Source organism: Anas platyrhynchos, chromosome 2 (assembly GCF_047663525.1).
Source record: "Anas platyrhynchos isolate ZD024472 breed Pekin duck chromosome 2, IASCAAS_PekinDuck_T2T, whole genome shotgun sequence".
In the NCBI taxonomy this organism is placed as follows: domain Eukaryota; kingdom Metazoa; phylum Chordata; class Aves; order Anseriformes; family Anatidae; genus Anas; species Anas platyrhynchos.
In genome coordinates this window covers 100064173-100088282 of record NC_092588.1, presented here as the reverse complement: position 1 = coordinate 100088282, position 24110 = coordinate 100064173, and the positions used below count along the sequence as shown (strand labels likewise).

At 37.2% G+C, this 24110-nt stretch overlaps 1 protein-coding gene across 7 annotated transcripts in view; it reads right to left on the bottom strand.

Moving 5' to 3' along the window:
• The window catches only part of POU6F2 (POU class 6 homeobox 2), a 323051-nt gene that overhangs the window by 32507 nt on the left and 266434 nt on the right, over positions 1-24110 (bottom strand). For all 7 annotated transcript variants that reach the window (XR_011806837.1, XM_072033298.1, XM_072033296.1 and 4 more), the window contains one exon: positions 1685-1891. Coding sequence is in view for 6 of the 7 variants with exons in the window: in XM_072033298.1 (XP_071889399.1) it covers positions 1685-1891 (207 nt within the window). In the remaining variant the exon portion in view is untranslated. The remainder of the gene's footprint in view (positions 1-1684; positions 1892-24110) is intronic.

Here is a 24110-nt window from a genome sequence, read left to right as displayed (position 1 = left end):
CTCTAGCAAAATAATGTTTTCTACTTGCATAGCACTACTGGATGGACTAGCACAATATGGGACACATATTTGACTTTTGGACCTAATCAGAGATCCACTGATCCATCTGTGCTAGCTGTTAGCCTGTTCAGAATGCAACACAAGAGCATGCACATTGGGTGAACAAGCACAAAACACCATGATATGGCTAAATAGTGAATTTATGCCTTAAACCCCTGCTCTCAATCAGCTAGCTGCAACCTTCAGCGGCAGTTTTTCCCTTTGTGTAAGCCCAGTGCCACCAGTGGTGCAGAGAAAGGTTACAACTCTGTCTCTTCTCTGCCCACTGCTGGACATTGTCTGGAAGACGTTGCTTTGCTGCACGACTCTGAAGGTGTAGTGCTCTGCTGTTAAGGTCTCAGAGAATAATACAGGACCACTATCCTCCTCAGTAATCCAAAATTTCATGAGTTTCAAATGGGATCTCAGGATTGTAATGGTTTTTGAGAGCTTCTCCCCATTAAAGAAGTTCCCCCTTCAAGGGACTGACTCAAAAACTGCTGAGTTTCTTATTCCAATATCAGGCTTTCCAGTGCTGGAAACACAGAACCTGCCCTTCCACCCACCCTGCTTTGTTTAAAACCTCATACATGTAACAATTGTCAAGGCACTTGCCAGTAGTGTCTTCTCCCATTAAAGAAAATGGGGTTAGATAAATGACAAGTGTTTCTGAAAATTTCTTTGCTAGATGCTATAAAACATAGGATGAAAAAAGAAATAATATAACAATTTGGATATGAAACATTTCCAAAACAAACAAATCATTTCAGAGATCCATTGGATCTCTACCTCTAAAGTGGGGAAAAAAAGTAACAGATTTGGAGGAGCCCTAGTATTCTCAGAAACATACAAGAGACTGCCAGCTGGTGTTGGAGATATAGGCAGGACTAGCAAGAAAGCAGTATCATCAACAGGAATGCCAAGTTGAATATTTTAGTAAGTGATACTTTTATAAGCATATAAGTATTACCTTTTTGGTAATCACATTTGATGTTTTTTCCAACCTCAATCTTCTCCCTTTCAGAGAAAAAGGTACAATTCTTTGCTCTAGAGATGTAGGAAAAACTAATGAATTTGACTTTTAAGTATTACAAAAAGTAAAGAAATCTTTTTAGACCTCACTGAAGTTGCTACAGCCATCCTGAAGTCTGTGAACTATTTGGTGACTTACACTGAATAATAATTTCCGTACCATTTTTTTATTTCCTTTCCTTTTCTTTTCCCTAAAAATCCTTTCCTTCAGTGAAGAGGACTACTAAACATGTGTATTTTTCTTCAGTCCTTTGCATGTTCCAAAACATTTCAAAAGCCAGGCTACTGGGTGATCACCAACCAAGGAACTGAACTTTATAGGAGTCATATCCCTACTGCGCTTTCTATGTTGAGGATTTCTGTTGACACTGTACTGACATTTAAAAAAGGAATAAGAAAAGAGTAACTAAATAATACATGAACGTATAAATATATTATATAAGATTATAAGATTATATTGTAATTACAAATATAATATGCAATAATATACTATATACAAACAAATTAATCTTTAGTTAATAAAAACAGAAAGAAGTGGGATTTTTTGAAAGACCATGAGAGTCTGTAAGGACTAGAAGATTTTTGTGCATGTTTCAATAATCATTGAGGATACCTGTTGTCCTGGTTTGAGTGGTGATAGCGTTATTCCCTGGGTATTGATCACTGGTAGTATCTGGTTGCCGATGACAGTAGCGATGATCTGACCCTGGGCATTGGTCAATAACTGTGGAGTTATTGGTTGCACCTGAAGGCCCTGAGCTCCACCTGCTGCCTGGCTGGAGGGGACTGGATTAGGCATCAGTGGGATTGTTCCAATAATCTGGAGAAAGCAACATAGAAATGGAAAATGAAAAAATGACACAAACTTGCCACACAAAATCACTCATTTTACCTGTGCTAAATTAAACTTAAGGTGAAATAAACACAGAGAGAGAGGTATGACCCGCTGAGTGTACAAAAAGTCAGTCCTTTGCTGAGGTGATGAAGGCTTACAAAATCATTTGTCAAGTCATATATCACCTATGCATTTTAATGCTGTCAACTGCAACCTCCAACAAGTCTCCTGTGTTTGAGAGTGTACAAAGCTAATGCTGGGCCATGCTCTGGCTCCTTGATGATGCTTTGTTGTGACCTCTCATTTGGATATAGAATGAAGTAGGTGCAAATATCAGTCCTATAGAAAGTCTTGCTTTCTACATTGTTACAGTGTTCTTAACTGTGAACTGATGTGCTTATGTAATTTTCTGTGATTTACTGTTGGAAGAGATACTGGTTCCTTTCAGAATACAGTCCATAAAGATACGTTCATAAAAATGCAACTGCTTTTGGATGACAACTAAGTAAAACAACACAACAGCAGAGCTGGTGTTAGATAAAACAGTTTAGCTAACATTTCTGGGGCAAGTACTAGCAGAAAGAGACACTTGTGACATTTCAGATTTGAGAATATAGTGATTTCCTAAAATGTGAATGTGCCTGTAAAACTAATATTAGGATGAGTTGTCAAACAGATACTGTAAGAAAGCTTGTCAGTCAATAAGGTGCTAGATTGAAGAAAGTTACTTTGCTCAAAGACTCTTTACAAGTATGACAGCATCTAAAACAAACTTCTAATTAAACTTGTCAATAAAACCAAACTTTTTTTTTTTTTCAAACAATGAATGAAGCTAGAATTATAGGATTATTGCAACAGGAAAGGTAAAAGAAAATGCAAAACATATCTCGATTTCCTTCACCATGCCTCTGAGTAAGGTCAGCTGTGATGTGCAATGTGACAGCTTAGACCAATGCCTTGAGTGGAAAGAATGCACTTAGTTAGCTAACGGCAATTCAGCTGTCACGTGGTGAGTAGTGAATTCATCAGTTTACCAAACTTAGCCAGTCAAAAAAAAACTTGGATGAGAAGACCAAAGGGCCATAAAGAAAAGTGGGAGAGCTCTCCTACAGGAGGACCTAATAAAATGGCAAGCCTACTATAAGCTGTACTAAGAGGTACAAGTGTTCAAAGCACTGCAGAGATATCATTTAATTTCTCCTTAATACATTCCTGAAAAGTAGACAGATCAAGAAAGATTATTACCCCCATTTACAGAACATGAAAGTGAAGTACAATGGAGCATCTTCAGAGAGAGGCTGTGATTTGGTGAGTTAGCCTTCTAAGCTGGAATTGCCTACAAGTGTGTCTCTGCAGACCACAGTACCTTTATACTTTTCCTAAGGTGTCCCTAGCTGAACTGCAGCTGCTTAACAATTAATGAAAGAAGACAGCTGTTCATGGGAGAGGGAGGCATTTATCACATCATTATCAGATTTCAGAATATTTTCTAAATCTGACTTTGAGTATTAATGCAACTTTCATGTGGTGGTGGTGCAACCTGTAAATTTGACCCACTTCTTATTGACCTAAAGTACTTATGGGTCACAAATATATTCTTTCGCTTTGAACATATGTCACCAAACACGACGAATAATCCTTCTTAATTTTATCAACAGAAACATAGCAAAGACCTGTCCTTCTTTTACCATGTCTGTAAAGGACACGACCTTGGAGTGTCATTACTCTAATATAACTTTAACTATCAAGGTCCCAATCCCAGCAAAGCAAAAAATGCTGTGCTAGTGTTATCAGTAATAGAAATGTTTGCATTCACATTTAAAATGCATTTCTTGGACTGCAGTTGGACATTTTATAGAATGACAGTGCTGAAGTGGACAGTTTGTAAGGTCAGAAGCAGAAGGCTATCTATATGTATTAATGTGTGTCGCATGCTATTCTGTATGTGGTGGGCTATACACGCACATGGCCAGACATGGAGCAAAGAAAGCACACAGCTAGGAGAGGCATTCCAGAAGGACAAATACATAAATGCCCTCAGGGGTTTGGTATTACCATTGTAGCCAGGGGTAAATCTGAATGGGAAATAGTTCTCCCACTTAGTGAAATTTATGGAGATTTCAGGATCTATTTATTTAAGTTTATTATTATTTTTTTAATTATTTTTCATTTTATACCAAGGTAAAGTAAAACTTTCTCTAGTTAGAAAGCAAGCCACATGTCTCCAGTAAACCAACAGGATGTATGCATGGTATGCATCTTTGATATGGTTAAACCCAGATTCAAGTTTCCCCTTTCAAGTTCTCTTATCTCCAGGTACCCTTTCCCAAACATCCTCACAGCTCCCTGAATCACACAGCTCAGGTTTGGAGGATTAAGTAAAATATTGACTGTGGAGGTATCCTGCAGTTGGATCCCTTCCTCAAACTTTATGTGACTGTCCTGATGCTGGGCTAGATCATGAATCCTCTAATTGTGGTGAGAAAGTCCATTCTGGGGATTCCTGTCCTGTTAAAGTATTGGTTTGTACTGTCTCTCCTGTTAAAGTACTTTGCACTTTATGATGACAATTTACAATTTTGATACATTTAATTTTTTTGAACACAAAACAAGACCATGCCCCAGGATTGAGACACTGTCCCATTGAAGTACAGACTGTCTCATTACCAGCGACTTCACTAGTAGGGTGGCATGGATTTTTCCCATAAGATAATCTGGAAAAGGCCATCCTACTTTGGGAGGAAGAGAATTGAGATATGTGGCTATGTCCCTAGTGTACCACCTAGCCTCAAAGCCAGGAAACCATGTGTGGACTGTTTCATTCAGGTAGCATAAATAGATAGCAGAGGAGGCTTCTTACCCAATATTTGGACTCAAATTCCTAAATAATTCCACCTGTCAATCACATAAGCACGTTCTTCAGACAACAACACATCCAAAAAGTTTCTCATCCATCCTACCAAAAAACATTTTTTTTTAATGCATGGCATGACTTTCACTATTCCTTATGTATCTCATACAACTCAAAGGAAGAACTAAGTGTTCCCAGAGGAGATGTAAAGCAGGTGCTGTATGCAAAACAAAAAACAGTTTTGAAAGTCCAAGGATTAACTTCCAGGACCCCTTGTGAATGCTCCATAACCTATAACAGAGCCAGGCACATTACTTTGCAAAGGACTGTTGAATAAAACAAATTACACTTGTCGGAGGTACAGGTTCCAGATATAGGCAGAAAATTTGGTGCAGATGTGATGCCAGAAATCCTACTGAGTTATTCAATGTAAATTTAGATCTCACCTTTTTAGATACAGGGCTTTGGTCCATATCTAATTAAAATACCAAGACTGTAATTCTGACCCTGTTCAAGCGACTGGGTATTGCCAGAAGACTTGGTGGAGTCTGATTTTCACAATTTTTCAGTAAGATCCTTTCATTTTTGCTTATGGATAAATAGATATATCAATTGTGCCTTGAGATGCTTGAACTGTAAATTCATGAAAGAATTCATGTAAATTCATGAAAGAATAAGCACATTATTGCAGTGAACGTAAAATTCCAAGAAATGCAGCTGACCATGGGGGGAAAAAATCCAAGCCCTCAGAGCATCTACAATATTCATGTAACCCCCAATGGCAGCATAGGTGCTAGCACTGATAAACTGGAGCTAGTACTGTTACATAGATTTTCACCCACCCTTCCAATTTGCCTTTATCAGTAAAAGTTTCTTCTTAAAAATGAAATTAAAACATCTGATCCCTTAAAAATGATAAAGTATGAAGAATAACATCATAAAATCAATTTTCATCTTTTCTTGTTTGACAACACATCTTCATATTTAATTGCTTTTGTTAATTACTTGGCTTGCTAGTCTGGGCACACTTTAGCACTTCTTGGCCATTGCACACAATGGTTTCTCACTTCTGCTGCTGGTAACGTGAGCTGTAACTCAGGCTGAAACTGGGGGAAGAAGCTGAGCAGCTGCTGGGAACTTCTGGGCATAAATGTCTCATAGTAGCCACATTTGAGCTGTAGACATAAAACCAGATTTTGCATAACTGTATGAAGGCCTAATTGCTGATTTCCCAGCAGTGAGTCTTTCCTTATTGCTCCTAATAAACCAGTTGTGTTTTGACATTAGGAGAAGTTAAAGCAATATTAGAAAATAAAGCATACAATTGTGTTTTATTAAGTTCTTCTCCCTCTTCCCTCATCAGAGAAAGGGATGCTGCCTTGTGTCATTATATTACAAACAGTAGGCCAAATGGATAGAACTTCTCTCAGGTTTTATAAGTTATATCCTTTTAAATACCAAAGGCTAGTTACTTATTTTTTGAACAAAAGACCTGTGCGGTGTCAAGAGTTGGACTTGATGATCCTTAAGGGTCCCTTCCAACTCAGGATATTCTATGATTCTATTCTATGAATAATAATAATAATAAAAAAAATCAAATAGAAAAGCAGGGAAAAAGTAAAAGGAGCAACAGAAAAATTCTTCAGTAAAATTAGCCAAACCACTATATACACATAAACTAATTCAACATCTCAAACTATTACTAAACAATGTATGATAGTCTTACTTTTGTAGTGAGCCTAAGAATCACTATTTGAGTGAATGTTTGCTAGTCTAAATATGCTTCACTCGGCTTCATTTATTAGCTCTTACTTCTATGTCTTGTTGAAGATAATCTAAAATAAAACCTCACTTTGACTTATGTTGTATGATGTTGGTAGGTTGAAACCCAATTTTTTCTAGTTTTACAAGGCTGAGACCTAATTTAATCCCAGCAGTCTATAGTAGCAGTCATACCACCTATGGCACACATGACAGTATTTATGGTTTGTTTCATTTTCTAGTTTTCCAAATTTGCTTTCAGAAGCTGCTTATGTTCACAGATATGTTCCTTCCTGTGTGGTCACTGTACCAATGTGAGTTACTTTAAGGATCTATTTTAGGGAGAAAATGACATGGAAAAGGTAGAATAATAAGAATCCACACAGGATTCTTCAGCCTTTACAGATGCTTTATTCTTAATCATATATCTATATCTATATATAAAAATGCATATAAACATTTATGTACCTATATATAAATGCTAAAACAAAATACTGTTGTGAGAACAAGGAATCAAATACTTTTATTAGAAACAAAACTACACCACTACTTCTGAGTCACAACTTCATGTAAGGAATTATAATTTTCAAGGTTAAACACTGTTCGTGTATCACACCATACAATATATTGGATGGTATATTGTTTGTAAGTATCATAATAGAACACAGTCTGACATTCTGTCTGACTTTCTCAGTGCTTTATTATTTATAAAATAATATTTTTATAGTAACATCAAACTATACAGTACTTTATCATCACTGTAGAAATTACATGGTGAATTTTTCTCAAGTAAATACTGTTATGTTCTGCTAGCAGGGGCATGTGTATAGTCAGAAAAAAATAACCTGTATTTTATTAAACATCCTGAATAACATAACATTTTATCATTGCAAGTATCTAAAGATATATAACTATCAAATTAAAGATTTAAAATCACGTTGAGCGTCTGCTGAACTGTTCTAAGCAATCTACTTATCAGATTTAGCCTCCTTTAAAATCAAGAATTGTCAGGCATAAGGACCCTTAGAGGTTACAGTTCTCTGAGCTGAGCAAAGCACCTGTTGAATTTAATAAGATTTACATGTCCTGAGCATTTCTGAAAGTCAGCTACTTACTGAACACTTATGAAAGTGTTCGTTCATTATTTAAAATTCTTTGATGGATGACTGGGGGAAAATATTTCAGCAATATTTCTGCTTGCCAAGTATTGTTATGACAAAACAGTCACAATTTCTAATGATGGTTATAAGAAGCCAGCAAAACTTACTGCTTTTGGCATTTGACTCTTTGTCTGCCAAGCCACAGCTTTCCTGATCACTGTGCAGGTAGATCTTTGTAGAGTATATATGCAAATACACTTTTCTATGTGTGGATATGTTATTATCATTATTATTTTTTTTTTCCTGTAAATACTCTTGAGAACAAAAAGTCAAGGTATTCATTTTCTCAGGAAGTAAATATAAGGGGATTGAGCCACCAACATGAGTCTCTAGACTTAATCAGGAAGAATATTTTGGTAAATAACCATTCACCTCTGCATTATTTTCATGCCAGCTAAGATTTTTATAGTAGCCTACAGGAATTAAGTATCAACTTGTATTTAAACTCACTGAAAAGCAGGCAGCCAGCTCTTTAGCTTCTCTGAAGATTTCAGTCTCAACTTAGCATCAAGCATCTTTGAGTCAAGGAATCCCTGTTCTGAAATAAAATTTCTCAACCTTTGCAAGCTTTGTATTGATGTAGTGAAAGCAGTATATGTGCTGCATCTGCAAACCCTACCATTACTTTATGTGTTTAGATTATTAACCATTTAGGACAAGGATTCTCTCCCTTGGGCATTAACATGATATAAATATTTACTACTACTTCTCCCTCATAGCACAAAGAGTGAACTTGCTTACAGCCATAACAGAATCTAACAACTGGACATACAGCAGAGGAAAATCCCTACACTTTGCAATACATACCATGCTGAGCTATCCAAGGCTAGCTTGGGAAACAAATTGTATTTTCTCAGCAAGCCTAATTAGGTTGAGCACAATGCGTACCAATGAGATTCAGGTGTTTCCATGCTATGGTGACATTATCAGCTTGTTTTGAGGAGTTTTGCTACTTGGTGTACTGATCTACTATAGAGATGCTATCTAGAGCTCAGTAGTGAGAGTGAGGCAGAACTTAGTAATTACTCTCTGATCCTGTGTTTTGTAAGTAAGTGCTGCTATTGAGAAATAATCTTGCGTGGAAGAAGATAATGTTCTCTACTGCCACAACAGTTCTCACTAAAATATCACTGTTTTAATTCTTCTAATTGTAATATTACCCTTTCAAATAAGAGATGTTACACACTATTGTCAGTGCCAGTGTCTGGTTGAGCAGGAGAATTCATGGTGCTCTGTTTTTGTTTTTTCTCTGGTTACTCTTTTCAACTTGCATTGCATAGACATGAAGCTGGATTAAGGAGATGGCATGATCTTATCTGCCTACAGTTCATTGCTGTCACTGCTTTATCTTGTGTTGCAATTCCTGAGAAGGTTATTCTACCAGAAGTATAATGGCTTGCAAATTTGTTAAATTTGGAACCCTCAAAGAGTTATTTTTCTGTTCTAATTTTCACTTATGAAAGTTCTTGGGGAAATAACAATCTATCTTGGACAAATGACTTTGAAGGCTTTATGATGTTTTATTTTAGCCTTGACTTGTCTGTTTAAAATACCAATGTGTTTTTTTTTTTTTTTTTTTTTTTTTTCTTGGATGCTTCTCCATGATAAACTGGATTGAAAACATAAACCATCAAATAATCTTCAGATGCAATCCATAGGGCCCCAGATCTTTAATTGGATTATAGGTCAAAGAATTTGTAGTCCATCAATATATTCTTGAATCATCTACTCTCATCTTCTCACTATCAAATTACATGCACATATAAAATATTTACCACAGATCACCAGATTTTTTTAACCTGTAACTCTTAAAAGCAAAGTTAGTCATGCTGATTAATTCAATCATTTCGTATTTAACTAAAATTCTCTACAAGAAGGCTAAGTGGTATTGCAATCAATCAGTAGCAACGGTACTCAACATTGTTGTTATACAATCATATTTCTCCACATACTGTTATAAATCATGATCTTGTTGCACAGATGCAATAACTCTGGATGACACAGTAGTTGTCTGTCCACCCATCATTTCACTATTTGATATTCAACATTGCACCTGTGCAACAAGGCGCTGTTTGAAATATAAAGTCATGCCCTTCTGCAGTTGATGTTTCTACAGATTTAGATGGCCTGGACTTTTTTAAAATTCAAAAGAAAACTCAGATTTATAGAATCATAGAATATCTTGAGTTGGAAGGGACCCACAAGGTGAGTCCAACTCCTGGGTCCACATAGGACTATATGTCTGAAAGCGTTGTCCAAACACTTCTTGAACTCCGTCAGGCTTGGTGCCATGACCGCTACCCTGGGAAGCCTGTCCCCACTCTCTCCCCCACTGGACCCTGGGGAGCCTGTCCCCCACTTTACTACACTCTGGGTGCAGAACCTTCCCCTAGCACCCAGCCTGACCCTCCCCTGTCCCAGCTCCATGCCATTCCCTTGGGTCCTGTCGCTGTCCCCAGAGAGCAGAGCTCAGCACCTGCCCCTCTGCTCCCCTCGTGAGGGAGTTGCCGGCCACCATGAAGCCTCCCCTCAGCCTGCTCTGCTCTGGGCTGAACAAAAAAAGCTGTTGGCCTTATCAAGTAAAATTAACCTTTAATATGATAGCCTACAAATGCTCAAGGCTAAAATGAGATGAACAACCTAATCAGACAAATGTACTACTGAAATGCTTTAAATTTTATAGTACATGCATTTCTTCAACAACAGATTTTCAGAGTCCTGAGAACAAAGTACAACATTAATCACCAGCATGACTATGGTGGAATGAACCATTCTGGGTTACTCCCCACCCAGGTTGTAGATTATCTCTGTGGAAACCAATATTCCAGCCTACAGGGTGGAATTTAGTTGTGATGCAGCTAAGTTACATGGAATTTAGGACCAGAAGGAAAACAATCTCTGAAAGTAGGTTGGAAAATTGAGATGGGTCATAACAATTTATTGGGTGGAAAATGGTCATAACTCTAAGATTCTAGATAGCAATCTCTAGGAAAAGAAATCTTTCAAAAGAACAAAGATAATTTTGCTTTGTCACACTACCATCAGAAAGATAGTTGATTATTCATTTCAATACAAAATCTTCCTTTTAAATTTGTCAGCCAAATAATAGCTACTGTTTCAGCATGCTTCTCTGCCCATCACTTCACCTTTGGAAGGTCACTAAAATTCCATTCCTCCTTTCAATCTTCTGTAATATGTTTGCAAAAATACTATTTATCTCCCTGGAAGTACTGCTATGAGCCTTAAGTACTTTTTGTAAGGCTACCTTAGAGTTAATCTAAGGCTACTTTACAGTTAATCAAGAAAAGATACCATACAAAGGTAGATCTTTTTTATGTCCAATGTGGCTATTGCACTGAAAATACCATCAGCTGGTTCTTCTCTTCAGTGTTAGTAGCGATAGTGTATGCTTCACTGATTGAAAGTGCAATGGCTAAAGTACCTCATACTATCCAATGCATCATTAATCCATTTCACTTGAACTGACAGACAGAAATGAAAGAAAGGTATTTTTCTGCTTACGTCTTAACAGCTTGACTTAAATACCCACTCTGGCCATCATAGGATACAAATCACAGTTATAATAAGTTGTGTAATACAGACACTTAGTATATGTGCTGGTATCAACCACAAATAACTGTTCCTAGCATCTCTCAGGACAAAACATTCCTCTAATGCAATGGCACTTAACTCAGGAGGTAGCTGTCCATGGATTTGGAGATGAATATCCAGGATTCAGTCCCTGCTCCATTTCCATTGTCCAAAATACATTTGTTTGCTGATTGTTTATATACAGATTTGAGTCCCTCTCAAGGCTATCAACTTATTTTTTTTTATACTCAAGTTGTTACTAACTCAAAAATGCAGTTAACTATAACTATATTATTCTTAAATTTGGGTAAGACTTAGCAAGAGACTGCCTTCTATGAACCTGTGAGGAGAACATGCAGCTTAATTATCAGTCTCATTCAGGGCTGGTTTCTAAGCTTGCTTAAGAAGGAGTTAGAAAACTGTATTTTTTTTAATTATTATTAAAAGTTACAGTGGCCTAGAAATAATCCTATCTCTAGCACCTACATTGTTACTGTACTGAAGCAATGTGTTCCTGATACAGACTGGCAAAGTGAAATTTCTCTTCAGGTATTTTGGTATGAATTCAAACTAGTTCATCTTTCTCTTTGGAACCCATAACCTTGAGGCCAGTTCTGTGGAAGGTGGAGAATCACAGATATTTTGTACATGTTCTATCCTTGCATGCTGTCTCTGTATCAGTCCTGCAAAGATTTCCTTTTCCTTTTGTCTGTGTCCTTCAAAAGGCAAGGGCTCCTTTACCTTAACTCTAGAAAAGGGGGAAAGTAAGGGAAGAGATCAGTTGTTTACAAGATCCCTTTTCTGGTTTTCTGGTTGCATATTTGCCACTTGTCTCACTTGTCTTACAGTACATTGAAAATTATTTTGGACAGGCCTTTTTTTTGTTTGTTTGTTTTGTTTTGTTTTCTGTGTTGGAACCATCTATTAGTACAGTATTCTGATCATGATTATGGTGGTGCTGTAGACAGTAAACAACAATCAACAATGCTGTCAATAAAAACAAAACAAACAAACAAAAAGCTGTATTATATTACATGCTCATACTTCCTCTTAGTTGAGTTAACTAGAGACTGTGATGCACTCTATCAAGACAAAAAAGTGGGATATCATGGCTGCACTTTCTGGTAAAATTTACCAGGATTCCTCAGGGAGTAACTAAGGGGGTACTACTTTACTTTCATCAGCATTGAAAGGCTATCAATACAAAAGGAAAATATGTCACTTTTACTCACTGTTGAAAATGTTTAAGAGCATGGCTACAGGTTGGGAGGAAATAGTGAAACAATAATGCTAAAAGAGACCCTTATCTCTACACTTTAAGTATTTCCCTAGGGCTAGTGTTTTGTGCAACTTATTCTTGCAACTGTGGCAGCTGGGGTGTCAACGGACGTCAATGAATTGCACTGAAATAACTGATTCTTCTTAAGTTCAGAGGACATAATTCACAGCTCCAGTTCCAGCTATTTTCTTCTGTTTTTAAACCGGATATCCCTCCCCAGGAACATCCAGAACACTTCCATATTTTGACTTTGTCAGTCCACATTTGGCCAGATTCAGCCTCTCTCTCCAGGAAGGCAATGCCTTAATGAGGAAATGATACCAACAAAACATGCAGACTCCTTATGGAGTGCTGTACTATACTCGTTGCCTGAAAGAAGAAGAGGACCTAACCACAGATAATCTTTAGCATATGAACATTTAAAACTAGCAGTAAGGACTAGCAGTTGCTTCCTTCATTCAGGCTTTGTCTTACTTTGAGTAGTCTCCCTGATAAGAATTCATGAAGCAAGATATTGGCTAGTAAGACTAAAAATGGTAGAACCATCCATAAGGAGAACAGTGCTGATATGAAAAATGGAAACACCAACTGCAAAATGTAATTTAGTTTTATGTATTGTCAACATGCACATTGTACTTACAAATGTCCTTGTAATACATTTTTTAAAAAACAATGAAGTCTCAATAATATGAACCCTCTGAAAAGCAGTTCTTATTAAATCTTTGAGCAATAGTGGAGAAGGTTCCCTGGTGTATGCGAATTACAGCAGAAGAGGATGAGTGAAGTGCAAATGCCACAGTATAATTCGTATATAGAACATTTTAATTGTGGGTAATAGCAGATTTTCAATTTTGTAAGTCAAGGAATTGTGCTCATTTCTAAGACAGAACTGAATATATTAACTGCCCTTGAAACAGTATCAATATTTCTTCCTGCACAGAGCAACGCACAGTAAAATGCATTAAAAGATGAAAGCTCTTTGATCCTTATGAATGCATAAAGATACTGGAACAGTGCCAATAAGTTTTGAAGAAGAGGCTAGGCAGAAAAGGAATATTATTAATTGCCAAGATAGCACAGTATACCAAAATAGCAACACCAAATGTACTAAGGACTACAAAAATATTGATTGTTCATAGTTTTACCCACCAAGTCTTTCAGGACACTGTAAGTTCCTTTTTTTTAACCCTTTTCATACAGTAATTAGTATGAAAACATATTTGATCTTGACATACACAATAGCCGTATTTTTTTTTTTTAGCTCCCAATTAATACTGGAGGAAAAACTGTCCTGAATCATATCACAGTGTATATCTTATGAGTCAAAAGCAGAATGAATAACTGGAATCCCAAAAGCCATTTACGAGAGACACTGAGTTTCACTCAATGGTCCACTGGTTCTACTGCACTCAATGGTCTGCTAGGGTTCTGCTGCCAATTGCAAGGTAATATTTTTTAGGAAGATTTCATCTCATGGCTTCTCATTCATTGAAAATAATGCTAGTATCTCCAGACTCCATTTTAGCTTGGAGCTATGCCTGCATAATATTATCAGGCCTCTCTCTGATATGACTTCAACTAATAAAAATCATGAGTAAATTTACTGACCTGAATATAATGGCCCCTTGGACTTGAATACTGCACAGGTTGGTGTTTAAGTCTACATGCAGCCTGTAGTTCTTTTTAAATTATGAACAATCTCAGGCTAATATACCTTGCACAGCCAAGGTCTGTTTTTGAGTGGTTATCTTGGCCTTGGTTTCATCTAAAGGCAGAAAAATGTAGGGATTATTTCTCTTTTACCCTCTTCATAAAAAATCCATTCTGCTCAATGGAACAACCCCATGCAAACCAACTGGATGACTCATGAGTAGTTCTGTAAAGAAAGTAGGAAATTCTGTTATTTAATTTTTGTTTTCACTTCAAGGTGGAACCAAAACTAAATATAAAATGAAATAAAAATCTGAAAAAACTGTTCTGGGTAGACCGGTCCTTTCTGATCAAAACTGAAATATTTCATATTCTTTTTAACCTTTCTAAACTTGAAAAAAATCACTAAATTTTCTAACAGAACATGTAAAAATGAGGCACTTAAATCTTACCCAGACAATGTACTTTATACATTTGTACTTTTTTACTGAATAGAATTTGTCAAAATGTCATATTTTGTATTTAGATGAAATGCCGTTTTTCCATCAAAAGTCAGCAATGAAAACAAAAAGTCATCCAGTTCTGCTCATAATGCTGCAGGAATTTATACTAAAAAATTTATAAATAAGGTGATAAAATGTAATTATACTTTCCTCTTTAACATAGTTTTAAGTGCAACACTGGAATCCTTAGGGATGCTTCTGGAGACACAATAGGTTTCTTTCTCTAGAAGCCCACAGCATTCTTTGCTGATAGGTCTCCAAGAGCACTTGCACCAGGGCAGACTCCAAGAGCTTCACTTATGACTAGAAGCCTGATATGCTAGGTACCGTAGAAAGAAAGGGTTGAGATAGTCTCCACTTTAAAAAGGGTGAGTAACCCTGCATGTTGACAGGATGTATACTATACTGTATGCTCCAACAGCACAGAATGAAGTCCTCTTGGTTCCTCAGTGAATCTGTGTCTGGAAAATGCAAAACAAGAGGACATTCCTTTTGTTACCTCCTCCCTCAAAGCTATATGCTTTTGTAAGAACCTAAATCTTCCATTTAGTCTGCAGCTTTTAACAGGAATGCTATTTTATAATCTGGTGGGACACAAATAACTTGGGCCCTTGTTTGAGAGCTGCCTCTCAGCAGGAGAAAATATAAAAGGCGGTGTACTGTCTACAATGACTCTTGCTTCAGCCCATTGTTCTGAAAATACTTGCATGTGATTCTCATGCACCACCATCCACCATTGCTGAGTTAGAACACTCAGCAATGTCTGACAGTGAGAGTTGAGAGTCAGTGCATCTACCGATCTGTCTTTCCTTCCTTCCCTCCCCTTCCCTCTCATCCCTTCCCCAAGAGGGATGACAAAAGTAACCCATTTCTGAGACTAAAAAGAAAGTTTGTCCAGGCTCACTGAACATAAAATTTGTCATCCATGCTCCTTCACTCAGAAATGAAAACGTAAAGATGTGTAAACAACAAATAACCTCAAAAAAGAAATAAGCCTCTCTCTCTCAGAAAAAAAAAAAAGTTATCAAATATGCATTTGTTTATCACAGTCAAGTTTTATGATTCAAACCTGATTCATATATATTTTATGAAGAGAATATCCATTGTGGTGGCAAAATTAAATGTATTTTGAAACTTGTATGTGACATTTATCTATCTACTCTATCAGAAAAAAGTTGTCATATTCATTCAGACATATATTACTTTTTCAATTTCCTGTCAGTAATGTTTTTTTAATGTTCTTTAGGGTGAGACCACACGATTTCTCATTTCTCACAACAAAGACCATAACTCATTAGAATTATGTTGATGAGTTTACACCTAGAAAAGTTGCATCATTTTTCCAGAGGTGAACAACTTGTACTCTTATCCATTACAACCATTACAATCATGGATGGCTTTTCTCCTTTTTTTAAAAAAAAAAAAAAAAAAAAAAAAAAAAAGATGCAGAGTCGGGTCGTTGGCTCTTTTTTCCCCTTCTTTTACAGATGTTCATCATATAAAATACAAACTTATGATGCATTTTTACAATGACTCAGGTTCTATTGTGAGCAACAAGAGATAACAAGGATAGCACAAGTATTGAAATTCTTTATCACATATCTTGCCTTTCAAAGGCGGTGATTTTGATATAAAGTTTAGAAAAAAACAACGGTGTTCAAGAATAAACAGTGCTGTGCATCAGGCAAGGGTTATAATTAGAGAAGAAACAGAAACCAATTAGAGTGAGTTAACTGACAAGAGGCTACAGCTCCTCTACAGAAGACTGGCTGGAGAGGTGCAAAGTAGAGATGGCAACTTCTTTATCTAAGTTCCTATTAGAGTAGCATAATAATAACAACATTATCTTGTGCTTCATATACTCAGTGCAAGTCCTGAAAAGGGTGTTTAAGTGCATTGGGTTTAGCCCTGGGTAAAAGGTTGTATGATTCTAATTTTTGTTTGATAGGCTAGTAATGACACCATTGTATTGGGCTTATGTGGTAAGGTTTTGGTAGTGGGGTGGGAGCAGTAGGAGTGGCCATCTGAGAAGAGTTCAGCAGCTGCCCCAGCTCAGATCAGAGCCAGCTCCTGCCAGCTCCAAAAGGGACCTGCTGCTGACTAAAGCCAAGCCAGTGAGTGATGTTGTTTGGACCTCTGGGAGAGCAGATTTAAGAAAGAGAAAAAAACAACTGCAGCAGCAGCAGCTTGGAGAGAGGAGTGAGAAAATGTGAGAGAAACAGCCTTGCAGCCCCTAAGGTAAGTGTAACAGGAAGGCAGGAGGTGCTGCAGGCATGCAGCAGAAGTTCACCTGTGGCCTGCGGAGAGGCCCTTGGTTGAGCAGGCTGTCTCCCTGTAGTCCATGGTATACAATAGCATGACACATATCCACACTACTGTCTGTGGAGGAGTCCCTGAAAGAGGAGACTCTGGGCTGGACCTGTCCATGGTGGAGAAGAAGGTCTGTTGGAAGCTGCTGCCCATGTGGGACCCGTGATGGGGCAGTTTGCTCCTGGGGGATGGACCCCGTGGTATGGAGCCATGTGGGAGCAGTTTTTGAAGAGCTGCTGCCTGTGGGCAGCCCCCACAGGATCAGTTCAGGAAGGACAGCATCCCGTGGGAGGGACACCATGTGGAGCAGGGGCAGAGAGTGACCGTGAGGGAACAGCAAAGATGAAGCGTCAGGGACTGACTGCAGCCCCCATTCCCATGTGCTGCTCAGGAGGAGGTGGTGGAAGAGGGTGGATGAGAGGAAAGTGTTTTTAGTTTGCTTTTAGTTTTTCATTGCTCTAGTGTGTTAGCAATCAGCAATAAATTATGTTAATCTCCCTATGCTGAGTCTTTTTTGCCCATGATGGTAACTGGTGAGCGAACTCCCTGTTCTTATCTCAACCCATGGGCTCTTTTCATCACATTTTCTTCCCCTTTTCTGTTAAAGAGGGGGAGTGAGAGAGTGGTGTGGTGGCACTTAGCCATCAGTGTGATACCACCACAACCATCTGCAATACAGACTAAGCAGCAGTCTTTGTTGCTTATAAATAAATAAATAAATAAATAAATAAATAAATAAATGGAGAATTCTGTGAGCAACATTCCAGTTTTGTTTCTGAACAAAAGCAGAATATTTGGAATGTAATGAGAGCTCCCTTTCTGAGCATATATAATTTGGGGGAATAAATAAAAATCTAAGTAATATTTGGTAAAGCTGGAAATAGTTACGATGGCCCAACATCAAAATGTGTTTGATCAGTTTGACTTAGATATGTACCTAAAATTATTTGAACACAGGCACCTTAGGCTATTTTTTAGGACAGAAATTCTTGTGTGGTATGACTTTCTCATGACATTTGTAGCATCTGCTGGTTGGAGCTGTGCTGGAAATACTTCTAAACTGTCCTGTGGTCTGAGGATTTAGTGCATTCTTTTGTTGTCCTAACCAAAACAACAAAGTAAATGCTCAGAGAAATGCAAAAGTAATCTGTTAAAAGGAGAGATATCATCCTGACTACCACAGGCTCAAAGTCTTCTTTTAAATCAGAAGAATATCAGAGGTGCAAAGTTCATTTATTCACAGCTGATTTTTAAATAATTACCTGCCACAGATGAAATACTTAATCCTACTTGCAAGAAAAACTGCTGAAAAGCAAGAGCCTCCCTTCACATTTCTATTATTTAGATCAAGTAAAGAACATATTAACAAAGTAACACAGACATTATCTTGGTCTCTGGGATGCTAATTCTTTAGTTATACAGGAGACACAAACAAGTGAACAAGTAAAACAGACTCACAATTTTCACAAAAATTTAAAATACCTATAGATATCCCCAAACCGAGGCTGGTCAGCCACTACTGAGTTCTGTGTGGCCATCATCGGGTGCTACCAGGATCTGAGTGAAAACTCCTGTGACTGCCACGGGGAGCTTAATGACAATATTGTCAAAAGAAAGGACTTATGACCCACTAAAAATAACTGGTATGTGGTATTCTAGGGATGGAATTTATATCATTTAACGTTAACCAGCTAACATTAAAGTCTAGCTGCAGATTGTCATCTGAGGTCTATCCAGCCAACATAGAAAGTGAGGAATCTCTACAATGTGACTCATCTCAGCCTAAAATACATGCACGAGATCAGTGAGATGTTTTACTCTTCAAGAGTGCCCATTTCTTTCCAGTGATGACAGAGAAGACTAAGCCACTAGCTTAAATTTGATGCAGTCAAATCTAAGTTTCATGTGAATAAAATTAGGAAAAATGAATTCAAAGTTAAGACTCTAAAGAGATGTAGGACTTTGCTGAACACCAAAGCTACTTCTAATATTGATATACAGCCTCTTAATCATTTGGAAAAAAAGGGTTGTCTTTATATTGAACATCTGAATATCTCAGCTGTACAAAAAGGAGGAAAAAAAAAACCACAAAGGCACAAAGGCTATTTCAAGAAAGATGCTCAATTCCTTCCCCCCTCCGCCCCCCCATAAATTAATAGTTAAATAATAAAAGGTTTTAAAAAGTTGAACCTCACTGGTTGAAAGACTGTTCAATATATGCACAAAATTAAATCTGTTCAACCATCCCTGTCTGGTACAAGCACAGACATGGAAACAGTGATGATTCACTTAAATGACTTCAACTTGGCTGGTAATATCTTGACACATTTCACTGGGGAGGGTATAACTTACACAGCTTTTAAAAAGTAAGTTTAAAAAAGGACATAGCAGTGACTGTGGACTGGAGATTTATTATAAAGATTCCCTAACCACCTCTTGGAAGTAAAATTTCCATGTTCAATGCAAACTCAGTGAGAAATGGCCTTCTTGACATGATGCTCATTTATCTCCCCTCACTGTGTGTTCTTTGAGGGCTCCGTTTGCATCATTTGTTGGGTAGTATAAAGCCGATTTAAACATTTCTGCATTTGTGCTATTGCCAGAGACCATAATGATTTAGTGAATCAGGCATGCATCATTCATGTTTGCTCTCTCTTTTCACTGCATATGATTTTAAGGAGAAATAAAAGGCAAGAGGGAACCAAGAGTGCAACTTCCCTCAGTAAATGCTTTTTTTCTTTTTCCATTGATGTATCTTATGAGAATTTGAGCTCAACTCAGTAATATTTAACATACATATTTCTATCTACATTCAGAAAAAAAGTATTTTGTTGTAGCACACCTAATAGTGACACCTTATTTCCAAAATACAGGATGTAATATGTTGTTGGTAAGGAATTCCACATAAGTAAAACTCTTAACTTCATCCCTACATTAACAGAAGCACCATGATAGCTGAACAGGCAATGCTTTTGTATATTACTAACAATATTTCTGGGTCAGCTGTCTAACATTCAGATTTGAAATAATTACCCTAAGTTTTGAGAAGATGGCAAAAAAGGTTGCCTAGATTTTGTCCTGTCCTTCCTCTCTATACCCTATCATATATTGACAAAAAAAAAAAAAAAAAAAAAAGTTTGTGATTGCTATTTCAGAACATTTTCAATCATCTTCATAGAAGAGGATCTTATGAGTTTTCTTTGCTTTTCTGAATCTTGTGAACTTCACAAAAGGCTTCATAGAAGAGAATCGTATCAGTGTTTCCTTTGCTTTTCTGGATCTGTTAAACAAAGCACCAGGTAGATTGTTCTCTCTGGATCCTTGTGAAGAAAACTTAAAAAACAACATAGTACCTTTTCTAATTAGTCATAAAATATTGCAGGCAGGTTTTTGTCTTGGTCATCCTAGCAAAATATATCTGATGTGACAGAGAATACAGCATTCCTTGTTAATGTCAATTAAATACTGTTATCATTCAAAAGTGGGAATGTTATGATTAATCTACCCTCTGCACCCAGAGATTCTTAAATTTTCTGGTTTAGCTAAAGGCATATCTTTCAAAAATGGACATAAAAAACTTATGTTTTTTAATTCATATATTTACTTGAGAGCAAAGATAGGTGGTTCACTGTCTCTGGACAGTAGGTGTGACAGCTGAGACACATTTCAGTGGATCAGTTATGACAGAGGTACTCCAGGATATAAATACCGTTGTTCTTCTGGATATTCTACCTGTACTCTATGTGAAATGCCTTAGAAAGAAAGAAGGGGGAAAGTTTAACATGCCAAATGGTGTTGGTTTGACCTCAAAGGTAGTGCACTGTATTAGTCTGATATCATCTTCCCTTCACTTTAAGGCTGTCTATGTATGCTATCAAATAAGTCATAACTCAGTTTAATGCACAGTCTGCAATGAAGGGAGTGTATTAAGCCTCTGGAGATGATGACTAACAAGTTAAAATTAAACTTTTTTGAGTTGGGTTGCAATGACCTATTTATACATCTTTCTTGCTAGCTGGCTTTTTTTTTTAAGCATTACAAGATGTACCTGGCCTCTCTCATCTCTCTCTAAACTGTCTCCCTGATGTCCTGATCACTCTCTGATCTATTTCTCTTTCTCTTATCTGCTGGGTGGATGCTAATATGACATATCCAACCTCTAAAACAAACCATTTATTTTGAAACTCAGCTATGTCAGAGTATTCGATGCATCAAACATTAAAATGAATGTATATTTGGATATTGGGTACATCATGTCTTGATATTAAATTATCTCCTGAAAAGTGGATTGATTTTTAAACTGGCAGGATATATGTATTGCTTCCTTGAATCTCTAGCACAAAGCTAGACATGAGAGGAGACTAGGAAAGGTTCCCTCTAAAGCTGAGAAAGAATTGCTCAAGGGGTATGAGTGTTTTCTTGATATTAATAAATTCTTTTTTTTTGTGCTTAAGGAAAGAGATTCTGTCATTCTTTTCCATTATTATGTGACAAGAATACATTAATCTTCTATGAGAGATACTTATCCTAGAGATAATATTTAATTAATGTGTGAAGAAGGAAGTTTAAGTGAAAAAGGTACTTTAAAAATCATATATATTTAATAACATTGGCATAGATATTTCAAAGACCTTTTTTTCTTTTTGATATTTGGGCCATTTGCATACATACATGCTGAAGCCTAACACTGTCAGTCTCTGAAGAAAAATGACAGACAAACTGAGATGTACTTTTAGTAAGATATATTGAGTGTCCATTCATGGTTAGAACTGTGATTTTTTTTTTTCTGCTTGAACTTTCCCTGTCACTGTTCACAGACACAACCCATATGAAAAGACACCACACAGTTCTTACTAATACTAGACTCAAACCAGAAGACAGAGAGTTCTTCCTCTTCCAGAACAACTCCCATTTAATGTACTACTTTGGAGCCTGTTGGTCTGCATCTGGCTGGTGGTATCACTACAAACACTACAGGATACAGGAAACACTACAACTTAGTTGTTCAAAGACTGCTCAGGGAAGGTTTTTTGTTTTTGTTTTTTTCAAATTCTTCACAAAGTACTGCTAAAATATCTGGACTTTTCCTTTCAGATTTCAAAACAAATGCTGACTGCTGTGAAATTATGGGAACCCCAGATTTCCTCTCCTCACCTGTATCTCTAAGACATTCACAACCAGGTGTCAAGACTGCAGCCCAACAAGAAAGCCCAATGGCTTTCTTTTGTACGTGAAGACTTGAGACTTCTATGAAATTCCAAACCTCCTTCAAACAGCAGCAGCACTCTACCAACAAGTGAAGAACTTTGAATATTTATCATTGTACATTAACTTCTACTTTTGACAGGGATTTCATCTCCAACTGTTTTTTTTTGTTTGTTTGTTTGTTTGTTTGTTTTTTTCAAAAACACCCCACCCCACCCTGGTATCAAGGCCAGTTGAAGAGAAAGTTATGGAAGGTCAAATTCAGGCACTGGAAAAAAAATTGACATACACAGGACAGATTAGACAAAATCTAAATAAAATTAAGCACTAAGTTATGCAAAGAAACTTAATCTGCTTCTTCAAAACTGAAGCACAACTGGAAAGATATCTCAGACAAACACTGAGATTTGATGCGCTCTTTCCTTTGCTTACCCACAGCCTTCCTCGACTGTGACTCTCAGAGCACTCTCTTGTAAGAAGCTTTGGACAGTGTAAAGGAGAAATGCCAAAACTAAGACCAGTCTTGGGGTGCCATTCTAATGCTAATTTCTCATATAGCAGGCCTTCCATCACTTCTGGTTGCATAATGATATCGCCTCAAATTGTTCTGAAATTTATCAGCTCCTGAAAGCATGCAATAGTAACGCAATATTCCTGAGCATAAAACTTACACTGCTTGGGAAACACCAGTAATACAGAAAGCACATTTCTTGGCACCATCTACATACATCAAGTTTATCCATTGCTTTGTTCATGCTATCTTAAGGAATTTTTTAAAGAACTTGAAGACTTTTTCTCTGCCGTCAAGTTTCTCTTAGCTGTGGTTCCCTGGATCCTAAATGGTCACCTAATGCTCCTTAACAGAGACTGTAATTGCCAAATTCAATCTTCTGGAATAATAATGGTAAAACCTTCTCTGTATATAGTAAAAATTGTTTTCAGAAGCTGGTCAAGTAGTTGGAATGAATTCCAGAAGTAACTAAGTACGGTTTATTGGTTTATCACTTGTGGTTTCAACACATTCTGCTGCAAAAGCTAAGCACACTTCTGGTTTTTTTGCCTTTCTCTAATGCAAATATAAGCAATATGAATCTTCAAAAAGATTAAAAAAAAAAACAAACAAACAACAAAACAGATGAAAACAAAACACTAAAAGTAAAGTGAAACAAAACAAACAAACAAACAATCTTAATGAAATGAGACAAAACCAAATGTCCTTATCAGACACACAACTCCACACTATGAGGTTCTCCTTGGAAGGAGAAGACCAATTTCTGACAATCACTAGTCAGCACAGAATCACAGAATTGTAGGGGTTGGAAGGGACCTCAAGAGATCATTGGGTCCAATCCCCCTGCCAAAGCAGGTTCCCTAGAACATGTTGCCCAGGTAGGTGCCCAGATGGGCCTTGAATATCTCCAGAGAAGGAGACTCCACAACCTCCCTGAGCAGCCTGTTCCAGTGCTCTGTCACTGTCACTGTGAAGTTCTTTTGCACGTTGGTGTGGAACTTCGTGTATTTCATTTTGTGGCCACTGCCCCTTGTCCTATGACAAAAACAAAGAAACAAAATGTTTCTTTATATGTTACTGGTAGGTGATACGATACAGTGAGAAGGACATTGTAAGAACTTCCATACAGCAGAGAGACTTCATTGACTGTGATTTGTGTCACTGGTGACTAATGAAGAGTCACCATGCTTATAAACACATCATGATGATGAACAGATTACAGGAGTGGTAGGTGCATCTTTTAGTTACTGGTTAGCTTTCATGAAAATGGTAGGGAAGCAAAAATAACAGTTACTCCAGTTTTCTCCTCCATGCAAGAGTAATTAAGAAGGTGCTGAGAAAAGGACAGTGTTCATGACTGGAAAGATTTCATTTAGCTCAGTG